The sequence below is a fragment of the Siniperca chuatsi genome, linkage group LG16 (genome assembly GCF_020085105.1).
Source record: "Siniperca chuatsi isolate FFG_IHB_CAS linkage group LG16, ASM2008510v1, whole genome shotgun sequence".
Lineage (NCBI taxonomy): Eukaryota > Metazoa > Chordata > Actinopteri > Centrarchiformes > Sinipercidae > Siniperca > Siniperca chuatsi.
In genome coordinates this window covers 27,737,042-27,747,041 of record NC_058057.1, presented here as the reverse complement: position 1 = coordinate 27,747,041, position 10,000 = coordinate 27,737,042, and the positions used below count along the sequence as shown (strand labels likewise).

Genomic DNA, 10,000 nt, shown 5'->3' with positions numbered 1-10,000 from the left:
GTCTCTCTCCAGCAGGCTGCTGAAGTCCGCCTCTCCTCCAGGACTGGGACGCAGACCGTCGTCACCGCGAGGCGCCGCTGCTCCTCGCTCCGCCTCCTCCTCAGTGAAGTTCAGCCTCTGCAGCTGAGCCTCCAGCTCGCCGGTCAGGGAGCAGAGTCTGGTCCTCTTCCCCGCAGAGTCCGAGGCGGCTCTGCTGGGCAGCAGAGGCTCCGAGCAGGTTTCTCCCAGGGCGAAGCTGCCGTCAGGTCTGCGGCTCTCCTCCGGCTGGTGATGAGCCGCCCTCTGCTGCGCCCTCCTCCAGGAGCTGCTCCTCCTCAGGGAGCCGGCGGGCGGCCGCTCTCTGAGGAGGGAGCGCAGAGCTCGCAGCACGCTGGCCTTCGCCTCCAAACCACTGAAACACAAACAACACGCCGCTCAGGACTGCAGCCAACACCGGTTCCGACTATAGTCTCCATTAATCGTCTATAAAACTGCAGAAAAGAGTGAAACCACAGAGTCCCAGGAGACGTCTGCTAATGTCTGGTTTTAAAGATATTAAATGTACAAAGAGAGAAAGCAGAAGATTCCCACGTTGGAGAAGCTGCAGCCAGACAATTGATTGATTATCAAAATAGTTGCAGATTAATTTTCTGTCAACTGACTAATCTGTTAAACGACAATCTATCCTTAACCTAAAGCCAATTCAAACCGGAACAGAGGGCCAGACAAAAACACACACACACATAAAATCAAATCACATGAAATGAGTTTATTCTTCCATCGTTAATAACTGCACTGACTGTGATCGTCCGTGTTCATCCACAGATGGACGAGAGCAGAAACGCGTAAAAGCTGAAACTGTAACGAGCTCTGGGATTTCTCATGTAATCACTTCAGAATCGACAGTTTGTACCTGCTGCAGAGCTGAAACACCGTCTCCGGCCGTCCCTCCACCTCCGACCTGCTGTGAACCAGCTCCCAAACACACGGGTTCTCCGAGCCTGCAGACACAAGCGCTCAGACCGTCAGCCGAAGCACCACAGCGCAGAAACACTAATAATAATAATAATAATATTAAAAGTTGCAGCATCGAGTGCTAAAAGTAAAAGTGCTCATTATGCAGAATGGGATCAATGAGTTTGATCTTATTTTATCCTAAAATAACACATAATGTATTTGTTGATTATATTTTGTATTAATCTGCAAAGCAACTAAAGGTATTAAAGCAGTAAAAACATTTATTATATTATATGTGGAGTGGAAGTGGGAATACAGTATTCTAGTAAAGTAAGTTACTTTCTACACTTCACCTGGCAGGCACAGCACAGCGCCACCTGCTGACACACAGACAGCTTGTGATTGGTCACTGACCTGTGATGTCGGCCGGTCTGACCTGAACCGCTGAAACTGGGATTAACCAGCGGAACCTGAAGGGGTCCAGATCAGCTGAGCGAGAGCCGGTCTGTCCAACAGAGAACACACATCATGAAGTAAACATGTGACCTCGGGGTGGAAGAACGTGCGCTCTCCCGCCGTTCACACTCATTTCTGTGAAACGTGCAGCGATGCATTCAAGAACATCTGAGAACTGGCGGCCGGCTGCTGGAAAGCGACCGATATTATTGCTGAATCAAATGAGAACATTAACTCAGACTTGAATTTTACCATTCAGCAGCCGACTCTGAAATCTGACTGTCCTTGAACGCACCAGCGGGAGTTTCAAAAACTGCCCCTGCTTCCATCTGGACATCTTTGCCCTTAGTTTTGCCTCCCAGGCTACATACAGGTCGCCCTATCATAGTGATTGTATGCAGCCTGCACCTGCAAACACTACTCAGGGCTAAAAACCCGCCTCCTCTTCTTCAGGTGAAAGACTGCAGAGTTTCGTGTGGAAAGCACAGTGACTGGTCTCACTGTTTGTTGTGTGTCAGACTGATTTAGGATTTAAATGCGGAGTCTCTCTGGAGACCACACCTGCAGCCCCGAAACCCACGGCGGTCTGGAAGGAGGAGATCCACGTTAAACCTACTGGAGGTTTCATTTAAGACCTGTGCTGTGAGTCTTTAGGGCTCTGAGCTGCTTCCTGGAAAAACACGTTCAAACCACACACAGAGAGGAGGAGGAGACTCACCGTCCTCTTCCTCAGCTTGCTCTCCCGGTAAACCAGGATGACGGCCCGTTTGAACACTGAGGACGAAACACAGCGTTACTCACGGCGCTCACAGCTTTCCGCACAGACCTGCACAGCACTATCAGAGTGCGTCTGCACCCACCGAACAGCGTGAGCTCCGGCTCTTTCCTCAGGCGTCTCAGGCAGGGCAGCGGGTTCAGCCAGACCACCGACGAATGGACCAGAAACTCCCCCATCGAGATCTCTGTCACCTGGAAAATAACAAGTACTTTTATTGAGCTAAAACATTTTGCACCGTTTTTCGACATTTTGTAAATGAAGTGTTGAATCAGGTAGCTGGAAAAGCAACGAATCAATGAATCGATAAGGGAAGCAGTCATTAGCTGCAGCCCCGCTACTAATAATCTGGCTTCTGGTGAGGAGTCTGAGTACAGGACTGTGGTGGGGAACTTTGTCTCACGGTGCGAGCAGAACCATCTGCAGCTCAATGCCACAAAGTCAAAGGAGCTAGATGTGGATCTACGAAGGGCCAAGGCACCAGTGACCCCGGTTTCCATCCAGGGGGTCAGTGTGGACACTGTAGAGGATTACAAGTACCTGGGAGTCCACATGGACACTGAAGCTGTTTACAGGAAGGGCCAGAGCCGCCTCTGTTTCTGAGGAGGCTGAGGTCCTTCAACATCTGCCGGACAATGCTGAAGATGTTTTATGAGTCTGTGGCGGCCGGTGCTGTCCTGTATGCTGTTGCATGCTGGGGCAGCAGGCTGAGGGCAGCAGGCTGAGGGCAGCAGGTTGAGGGCAGCAGGCTGAGGGCAGCGGACGCTAACAGACTCAACAAACTGATCTGTAAGGCCGGTGGCATTGTGGGGGTGGAGCTGGACTCTCTGGCGGTGGTGTCAGAGAGGAGGATGCTGGCCAAACTACACGCCATCTTGGACAGCGTCTCCCACCCGCTCCATGACGCGCTGGTCAAACAAAGGAGCGCCTTCAGCGGAAGACTCATCCCCCCACAATGCACCACAGAGCGCCACAGGAAGTCATTCCTGCCTGTGGCCATCAGACTCTTTAACTCCTCCCTCTAAGTGTCAGTCTGTATGACCCGAAGTCACTAAACTGGACATTGATCATTAACATCTCTGCAATACTTGAAATATTGTGCAATATTCTGTATTTAATAGTCCTGTGCAATATACTCTTCAGTTTAAAATTCCCTATTTATTGATCTTGATATTGTTCATACCTCTATTACTGCTGTGCAATATCCTCTGTCTCATTCTAATCTTAATAAGCTGCACTTAACTTGGCAGTTCATGCACTATTACTTTATACCATATTATCATTATCAACCGGTAAACCCACTTTGTACTTAATTTATTTTCTGACCTGTATTATAGTTTTAGTTTTAGGCTCAGTACTTCTCTTCCTGTGTGCACTGACGTGACAGCGAGCAGCTGTAACCAAAGAGTTTCCTCTCGGGGATCAATGAAGTATTTCTGATTCTGATTCTGTCGCACGAAAGGGAAGCAAACTGCGGCCGAGTGAGCCGCACACGGGCCGGCTCCGGGCCGGCGTCCAGAATCCGATCCAGGGGCGTTACTCTGGTCGCAGCTGGGCCGAAACATGTTTTTTGACCTGCGTAAAGCTGCAGAGTTGTTTTTACTTATTTATAACAAATAAGTTGCGGTGGAACTTTATTTATCCGGGGAAACTGGGGAAGCAGCTGCTGCTGCCGGAAACGTGACACAGTGTAAACAAATACAGGCCAAAAAAGTTCAGCCCACACAAATAACGACTCTAAACAAATGGAAACATAAAACAGGCCAGCGAAACTCTAAAAACACAGTTTTCACATTTTAGGCTTTGAGGTAAAGTGTGCGAGGTGTGTCTGCACCTGTCTGTCAGGTCCGCTCTGCTCTGCAGCCAGCTGGTCGAACACGGAGCCGTAATCCTCGTAGATCTTCTGCATCTCATTGATGTGGCTCGCCACCTTCTCCATCGCTCTCAGCGCCTCTGTGTGGACACGCGGGGAATTACAGGCTCGCCACGTGACATTTATTTATTTATTTAACTACAGATCACTAGTTTAACGGCATGAAGTGCTGCTAGTGCCCTCTACAGGCCGCAGCGTCCATTACAGCTACAACATGAGTTACTGATAAGTGTACCTGTCAGGTGTGTGTGTGTGTGGTACCTGTCAGGTGTGTGTGTGGTGTACCTGTCAGGTGTGTGTGTGTGTGGTACCTGTCAGGTGTGTGTGTGGTGTACCTGTCAGGTGTGTGTGTGTGTGTGTGGTACCTGTCAGGTGTGTGTGTGGTGTACCTGTCAGGTGTGTGTGTGTGTGTGTGGTGTACCTGTCAGGTGTGTGTATGGTACCTGTCAGGTGTGTGTGTGGTACCTGTCAGGTGTGTGTGTGGTACCTGTCAGGTGTGTGTGGTACCTGTCAGGTGTGTATGTGTGGTACCTGTCAGGTGTGTGTGGTACCTGTCAGGTGTGTATGTGTGGTACCTGTCAGGTGTGTATGTGTGGTACCTGTCAGGTGTGTGTGGTACCTGTCAGGTGTGTATGTGTGGTACCTGTCAGGTGTGTGTGGTGTGTCAGGTGTGTATGTGTGGTACCTGTCAGGTGTGTATGTGTGGTACCTGTCAGGTGTGTGTGGTACCTGTCAGGAGTGTGTGGTACCTGTCAGGTGTGTGTGGTACCTGTCAGGTGTGTGTGGTACCTGTCAGGTGTGTGTGTTCGGGGCTCTCGGGGTCGGTCAGAGACACCAGCTCTCTCAGCAGCAGTGGATACTTCAGGACTCTCTGAACAGGTTTGATCAGGTACGACTCCAGAGAGGACGAGTGCTGATTGGTCGGATTCCTCGCCTCCAGGAAGTGCTTGAAGGCTCTGTCTGTCTTCGCTGTAAGAATGACGGCAGCGTCGAATCATTAACCAATCACAGAGGAGCAACACGATTCATCACCTGCCGAGTCTGAACCGCTCAAAGAGCTGGAGCCGGTTCAGCGTGACGGACGGGCCTCACCTCTCTCCAGGACTTTCTGGACTTTGATGTGGTTGGCACAGAAGCCGCTGTAGTGCTTGAAGTGGTCGGCGTAGTAGAGAAAAGATCCTCCCAACGAGAAGAGGAGTTTCTGAGAGCAAAGGGAGAAGATTTAAAAAGCTACCGAAGCCAAACGAGAAGCAGGACGCGTGCGAAAAGGCCGACGGGTCGTTACCTTGAACTGCCCGGGCGTTTCCAGGTTGCTGAAGTTCGGACAGGAAGCGATTCTCTCCTCCAGCGTTTGAAGAAAAACTCTCTGGAAGTCCAACATCTCGGGCAGACTGCCGAACAGCGCCTCCATCTGAGGGGAGAGACGCCGCAGTCAGAGACACCGACGCCAAGCTGACGTCTCAGCAGTTTTAAAGGTGTTCCTGTATTTACCTCTTCTTTGCTGAGGAAGGTCTCCTTCTGCAGCGGAGTCAGGTAGATGTCAAACAGGCAGGCCAGATCCTGAACGGCACACGCACAAGTTTATCCGTACAGCTGCTTTCAAACACGACTCAAAGTGCAGGCAAAGAAACGGCTCGAGGAGCACCGTAAACAGGACCAACAAGTCATGAAACGACGCTTTTTAGGGGAGGTGCAAAGTACAGATGGTGTACTTTCATACTTCCACGTATGAAATATGTATGAAAAGGTGCAAAACACTTAAAACATGTTGTAAATAAAAATGCTGCTGGTTTGTCGTGAAAAGCTACATTATAAAAACCGTATATATATATATATATATATATATATATATATATATATATATAACGTACCACAACATGTAACTTAAAATCATGTCAGGCACATATTAAATATATAAGTGTTAACACTTCAAATCAACTCCACTTGTCATGCTTTTTATATTCTGTGTATAAACAACTAATAAATGCTTTTTAAAGCTTTTTGTAAAGTAAATATATAAATATGTTTTCATTCATTCATTCAGGACTTTCCAAACAATTTTAAACCAACCTACAATGGATTTGCATACGTATATACTTACAGACACACTATAAATTATAGTAAGCAATTATAAGTTTATGTTTAATTCATATTTACAAACCATTCAAACCGCGAATGATTCTGAACACAACGTAGTTTTTATTTTAATGCATAACCGCTTACGTCTACATTATACTGTGTTCTGTGTTGTGAGCCGCGTATTCATGATTTATCTCCTTTGATAAATCCTAAATTTAAAAGTTAAAGTGTTCATTTATATATATTATATTTAAACTGATTCACAGTATTTGTTTCTTGCTGACACAGTACGATAGTCCTGCAGTGTTACAGATTGTAGTTCTGATAATGGTAAAGGTGGTGCTGACCTTGACGTAGGACTTCTCGGTGTCGACCAGCTCCTGGATGACTTTACGCAGACGCTGACACGCACTCAGGTGGGCGGGGCTCGCAGGCTGCGGGCCGGCCTCTCTGCTGTACGGGTTCCTGGGAGCGTCAGCCTCCGCCGCGCGGCCTTCTGAGAAGGTCTGGTACAGAGAGTAGACCCGCTCCACGTTCTGGGGACAAAATAAAACCACGGCCCATTAACGTTTCGGCCATTTGGACGATTTTCACCTCAGACCAAACCAGCATGCTCCCGCCTTCCACCTCTGCTCACCTTTCGGCTCATACCGGGTTTGGACAGTAAACTACGTCCCACAGAAGACATGAACATCAGGAGACACAGAAAGATTTTAGTTTGACCCTGAAGGAGGGCGAGCCGTTAGCCAGACTTCCAGAGCGTCAGCGTGTTCGCCTGCGGCCCTCAGACACACAACCAGTTCAGATTTAATGCTGCGATTACGAAGAAAACACGTCCAGCCGCAACTGCTGTTTGAAACCACAGAGGGAAGTACGCGACTGTAAGAAGGCTGCACGAAACGCAGCAGCTCGGCACGAACAGCAGTCCGGGGTCATTTACACGGATCACTCGCTTCTTTTACGCACATTTTGAATTTGTGTAATAACGCAAAGACAGAAAAACAGCTAAATATTGCAGGACAGATGGCCAAAAGTATGTGGACGGCTGCCATGTTCATCAACAGCCTCCAACTCTGCTGGCTACAGCCTTTCCGCCAGATGTTGAACCAGCTGCAGGGATCTGCTCCCATTCAGACACCAGAGCGTCAGCGACGTCCAACACAGGGTGTCCACATACTTTTGGCCATATAGAGTAAGGTGCCGACTGAGCCGAGTACTGAGGGAAAATATTTTTTAATAAACGTCGACGTTATTGTTCCAGATAAAAGATGCAGCATCCACCAAAATGCCCGGAAACTCAAAGTCCACGTCACCAAAAAGTTTTATTATTATGATTATTTATTATAACCCTTCTGACTTCAGACGGGTCAGCGCGCGGCGTTATCTCCAAAAGAAAGAACCACATCTATTGACAAACTGACGGGGTTAATCAATACACCTCCAAGGACTGAGAGGCTGAATCACATGGGACTAAATGATCACATGACCTCAGCGTTTTCACATCTGCACAGAGCGCTTACTGTCTGCTGTCAAAACACCCTTTAAAAAGCAGTTTTAACTGAAGATACAAGCCCGGTGTGACGACAGCACCGCCCGGCAGCACCGCCCTGCAGCACCGCCCTGCAGCACCGCCCTCAGCCTCTCAGTCCAAACCCTGAGCCGCGTCACTCTGCGTCTGTTTACCAGCAGGGCGAGGCCGTCCGGGGGCCGCTGGCAGCTCCGGCAGCAGGCCGCCTCGTCCAGCAGCCCCACCAGCCGCTCCACCAGGCCGACCCCGGGAAACGCCTCCCCGCCCTCCTCCTCCTCCTCCTCCTCCTCCTCCTCCAGCATCTCCCCGTCCTCCTCCAGCGGCAGCACCCAGCACAGAGCGCCCATGGTCACAGAGCGGCGGCAGGCCTCGTCTCCCTGCAGGAGGATCCGCTCAGGAACAACATCTACGAGCCATTAATCCTGCTCAGACTTCACAGACAGACACTGTGAGGGTGTAAGCCTGGATTAACAGCTGACCAGAGGTCAGGTGACATGGGAGGCGTCTGAGCTTCAGGAAGAACAAGAGGATTGTGGGAAAGGATCTCTGCAGATACACGGACTGTAACAGCTCCGAACACTGAAACGCATCAGGACAGATTCAGCGTTACTCCGTCAAGTGAGCGTTTTTACATTTTAGACCTAAAAGGAAAACCGTCCCTTCTGTCGCACAACAAAGTCCGCCTTTCACCTGTTTCACTGTTTCAGGTGCGACTCAACCAATCAAAGGCTGCGTCAGTGAAACACCCGAAAAACAGTTCCTTCCCCTTCGGCCTCTTTTCGGTCGAAGTTAGAAAGCCGTCGACCCCCAGTGAGCAGCGGAGAGTGAAGCGCTAGAAAAACCCTTCGGAAGTCTGGACGGGGGAGAAAAGGATGCGTTTACAAATGTAACCTGCACGCAAAGATGGCCGCCGGAAAGTGACACATCCAACACGTCCTTCAGACGTTTCCAGCGTCCCGTCTCCAGGTGGGATCTAAGGCCCTTTCTCATACGAGACGCAGTAAGGGAGACAAATGAAGAGGGAAAGAAACACCTGAAGCACCGACTCGCGGGCTGAGTCTCACCTGTCTCCGCAGCTCGCCCTCCTCGGACGGTTTGGACGAAACGTCGTCAAAAACAGGAAGCAGGACGTCGTCTGGAGAATCTGTGAAATCAAGATCAGGTTCTAAATATGTTGCTTTTTAAAAAGACAAAACAAGTTGCTCCGGCTGTCCTTCCTGACCTCTGACCTCTGACCTCTGACACGGGTCACACAGACACAGAAACCAGAACCTGAGATTAAACCAATCCGACCATTACAGAGCTGCAGGCGGTTTTCCCAGAATTCCCTGGGGCTGAAGCCTCTGTACTGCTGTTCTGACTGAGCATCGACCCGCCTTCAGAATAAAAGCTTGTCTGCTTGCTGCTACGTTATTATGTGTTTTTACTCTTTTGTTTTGAAATTCAACAAAATGCCGGAGATTCAGTTTAATGTGAAAATGTAACATCGAGCTTGAAAAACACACTTGTGTCTAATCGACTGGATTCGTGCTTGTGGTACCTGCGGTCCAGGCCCGGAGGTCCGGAGGGGCCGGGGGCTGGCAGGGGTCGCCGGGGTCGGGCCAGACGGCGGCGGGCTCCTCGGGGTCGGGTGACTCGTCTCTCCTGAGCAGCAGCTGGAGCTTCTGGTGGCTGAAGAGACTCTGCATCAGGTCCAGGTCCAGTCCGGACACGGCGGCCCCGTTCACAGCCAGGACCTCGTCTCCCGCCCTGAGGCCTGATGGGAAACAGGAACAGACGCAGGATTTAAACCTTTACTGCACTAAAACAGAGTTTAAAGAAATAAGGCAGACAGGAAGTCTCCGTCTGCTCCGCTCATCCTTCACATTAAAGGCTCGTTAACCTAAAACAGGTTTTTACTCTGTTGATTTTCTCTCTTTGCTTTAAAAAGTGAGAAACGAGTCGTGACTGCCCTCTGGTGTGCAATAAGCAGACTTCAAGTACAAATCCACAGACATTCATCATTATTTGTATATTAAAAACCTAATTTAACGTCAAATGTAACAAACTGCGAGCTGTTTAAATATTGTACGTCATCATCTGTCCACAGACGATCTATTAAACACAAACATCAGCGGGATTCAGGAGTTGGACCTTCTCCGGCAGAAAGTCCCAGCGGGTCGACGTCGCTGACGTAGACGTGACTTCGCCCCGCTCCGTCCACGTGACCCGTCACCGCAAACCCTGCAGCCACGAGGGGAAACGGGTGTTAGACATTTCCATCGTTCTTGCGTCTTCTGAACACGCTTTAAAAACAAATCGAAGTTGCAGAAATAAACGATCTCATAATGTTTCATTCATTAATTCCACAAAG

At 49.5% G+C, this 10,000-nt stretch overlaps 1 protein-coding gene across 4 annotated transcripts in view; it reads right to left on the bottom strand.

The window, feature by feature from the left end:
• LOC122862635 (rho guanine nucleotide exchange factor TIAM2) overlaps positions 1–10,000 on the bottom strand; it is a 59,247-nt gene that overhangs the window by 1,574 nt on the left and 47,673 nt on the right. For 2 of the 4 annotated variants that reach the window (XM_044168146.1, XM_044168145.1), the window contains 14 exons: positions 9,781–9,870; positions 9,188–9,403; positions 8,712–8,791; positions 6,467–6,655; positions 5,532–5,600; positions 5,326–5,451; positions 5,133–5,241; positions 4,830–5,009; positions 4,002–4,120; positions 2,253–2,361; positions 2,111–2,166; positions 1,351–1,441; positions 893–980; positions 1–391 (listed from right to left, as the gene is read on the bottom strand). The exon at positions 1–391 is cut by the window's left edge and continues 1,574 nt beyond it. In XM_044168146.1, coding sequence (XP_044024081.1) covers positions 1–391; positions 893–980; positions 1,351–1,441; positions 2,111–2,166; positions 2,253–2,361; positions 4,002–4,120; positions 4,830–5,009; positions 5,133–5,241; positions 5,326–5,451; positions 5,532–5,600; positions 6,467–6,655; positions 8,712–8,791; positions 9,188–9,403; positions 9,781–9,870 — 1,913 coding nt within the window. Of the gene's footprint in view, positions 392–892; positions 981–1,289; positions 1,442–2,110; positions 2,167–2,252; positions 2,362–4,001; positions 4,121–4,829; positions 5,010–5,132; positions 5,242–5,325; positions 5,452–5,531; positions 5,601–6,466; positions 6,656–8,711; positions 8,792–9,187; positions 9,404–9,780; positions 9,871–10,000 lie in introns of those variants that run through there. The other 2 variants (XM_044168147.1, XR_006374821.1) reach the window with 2 other exon arrangements.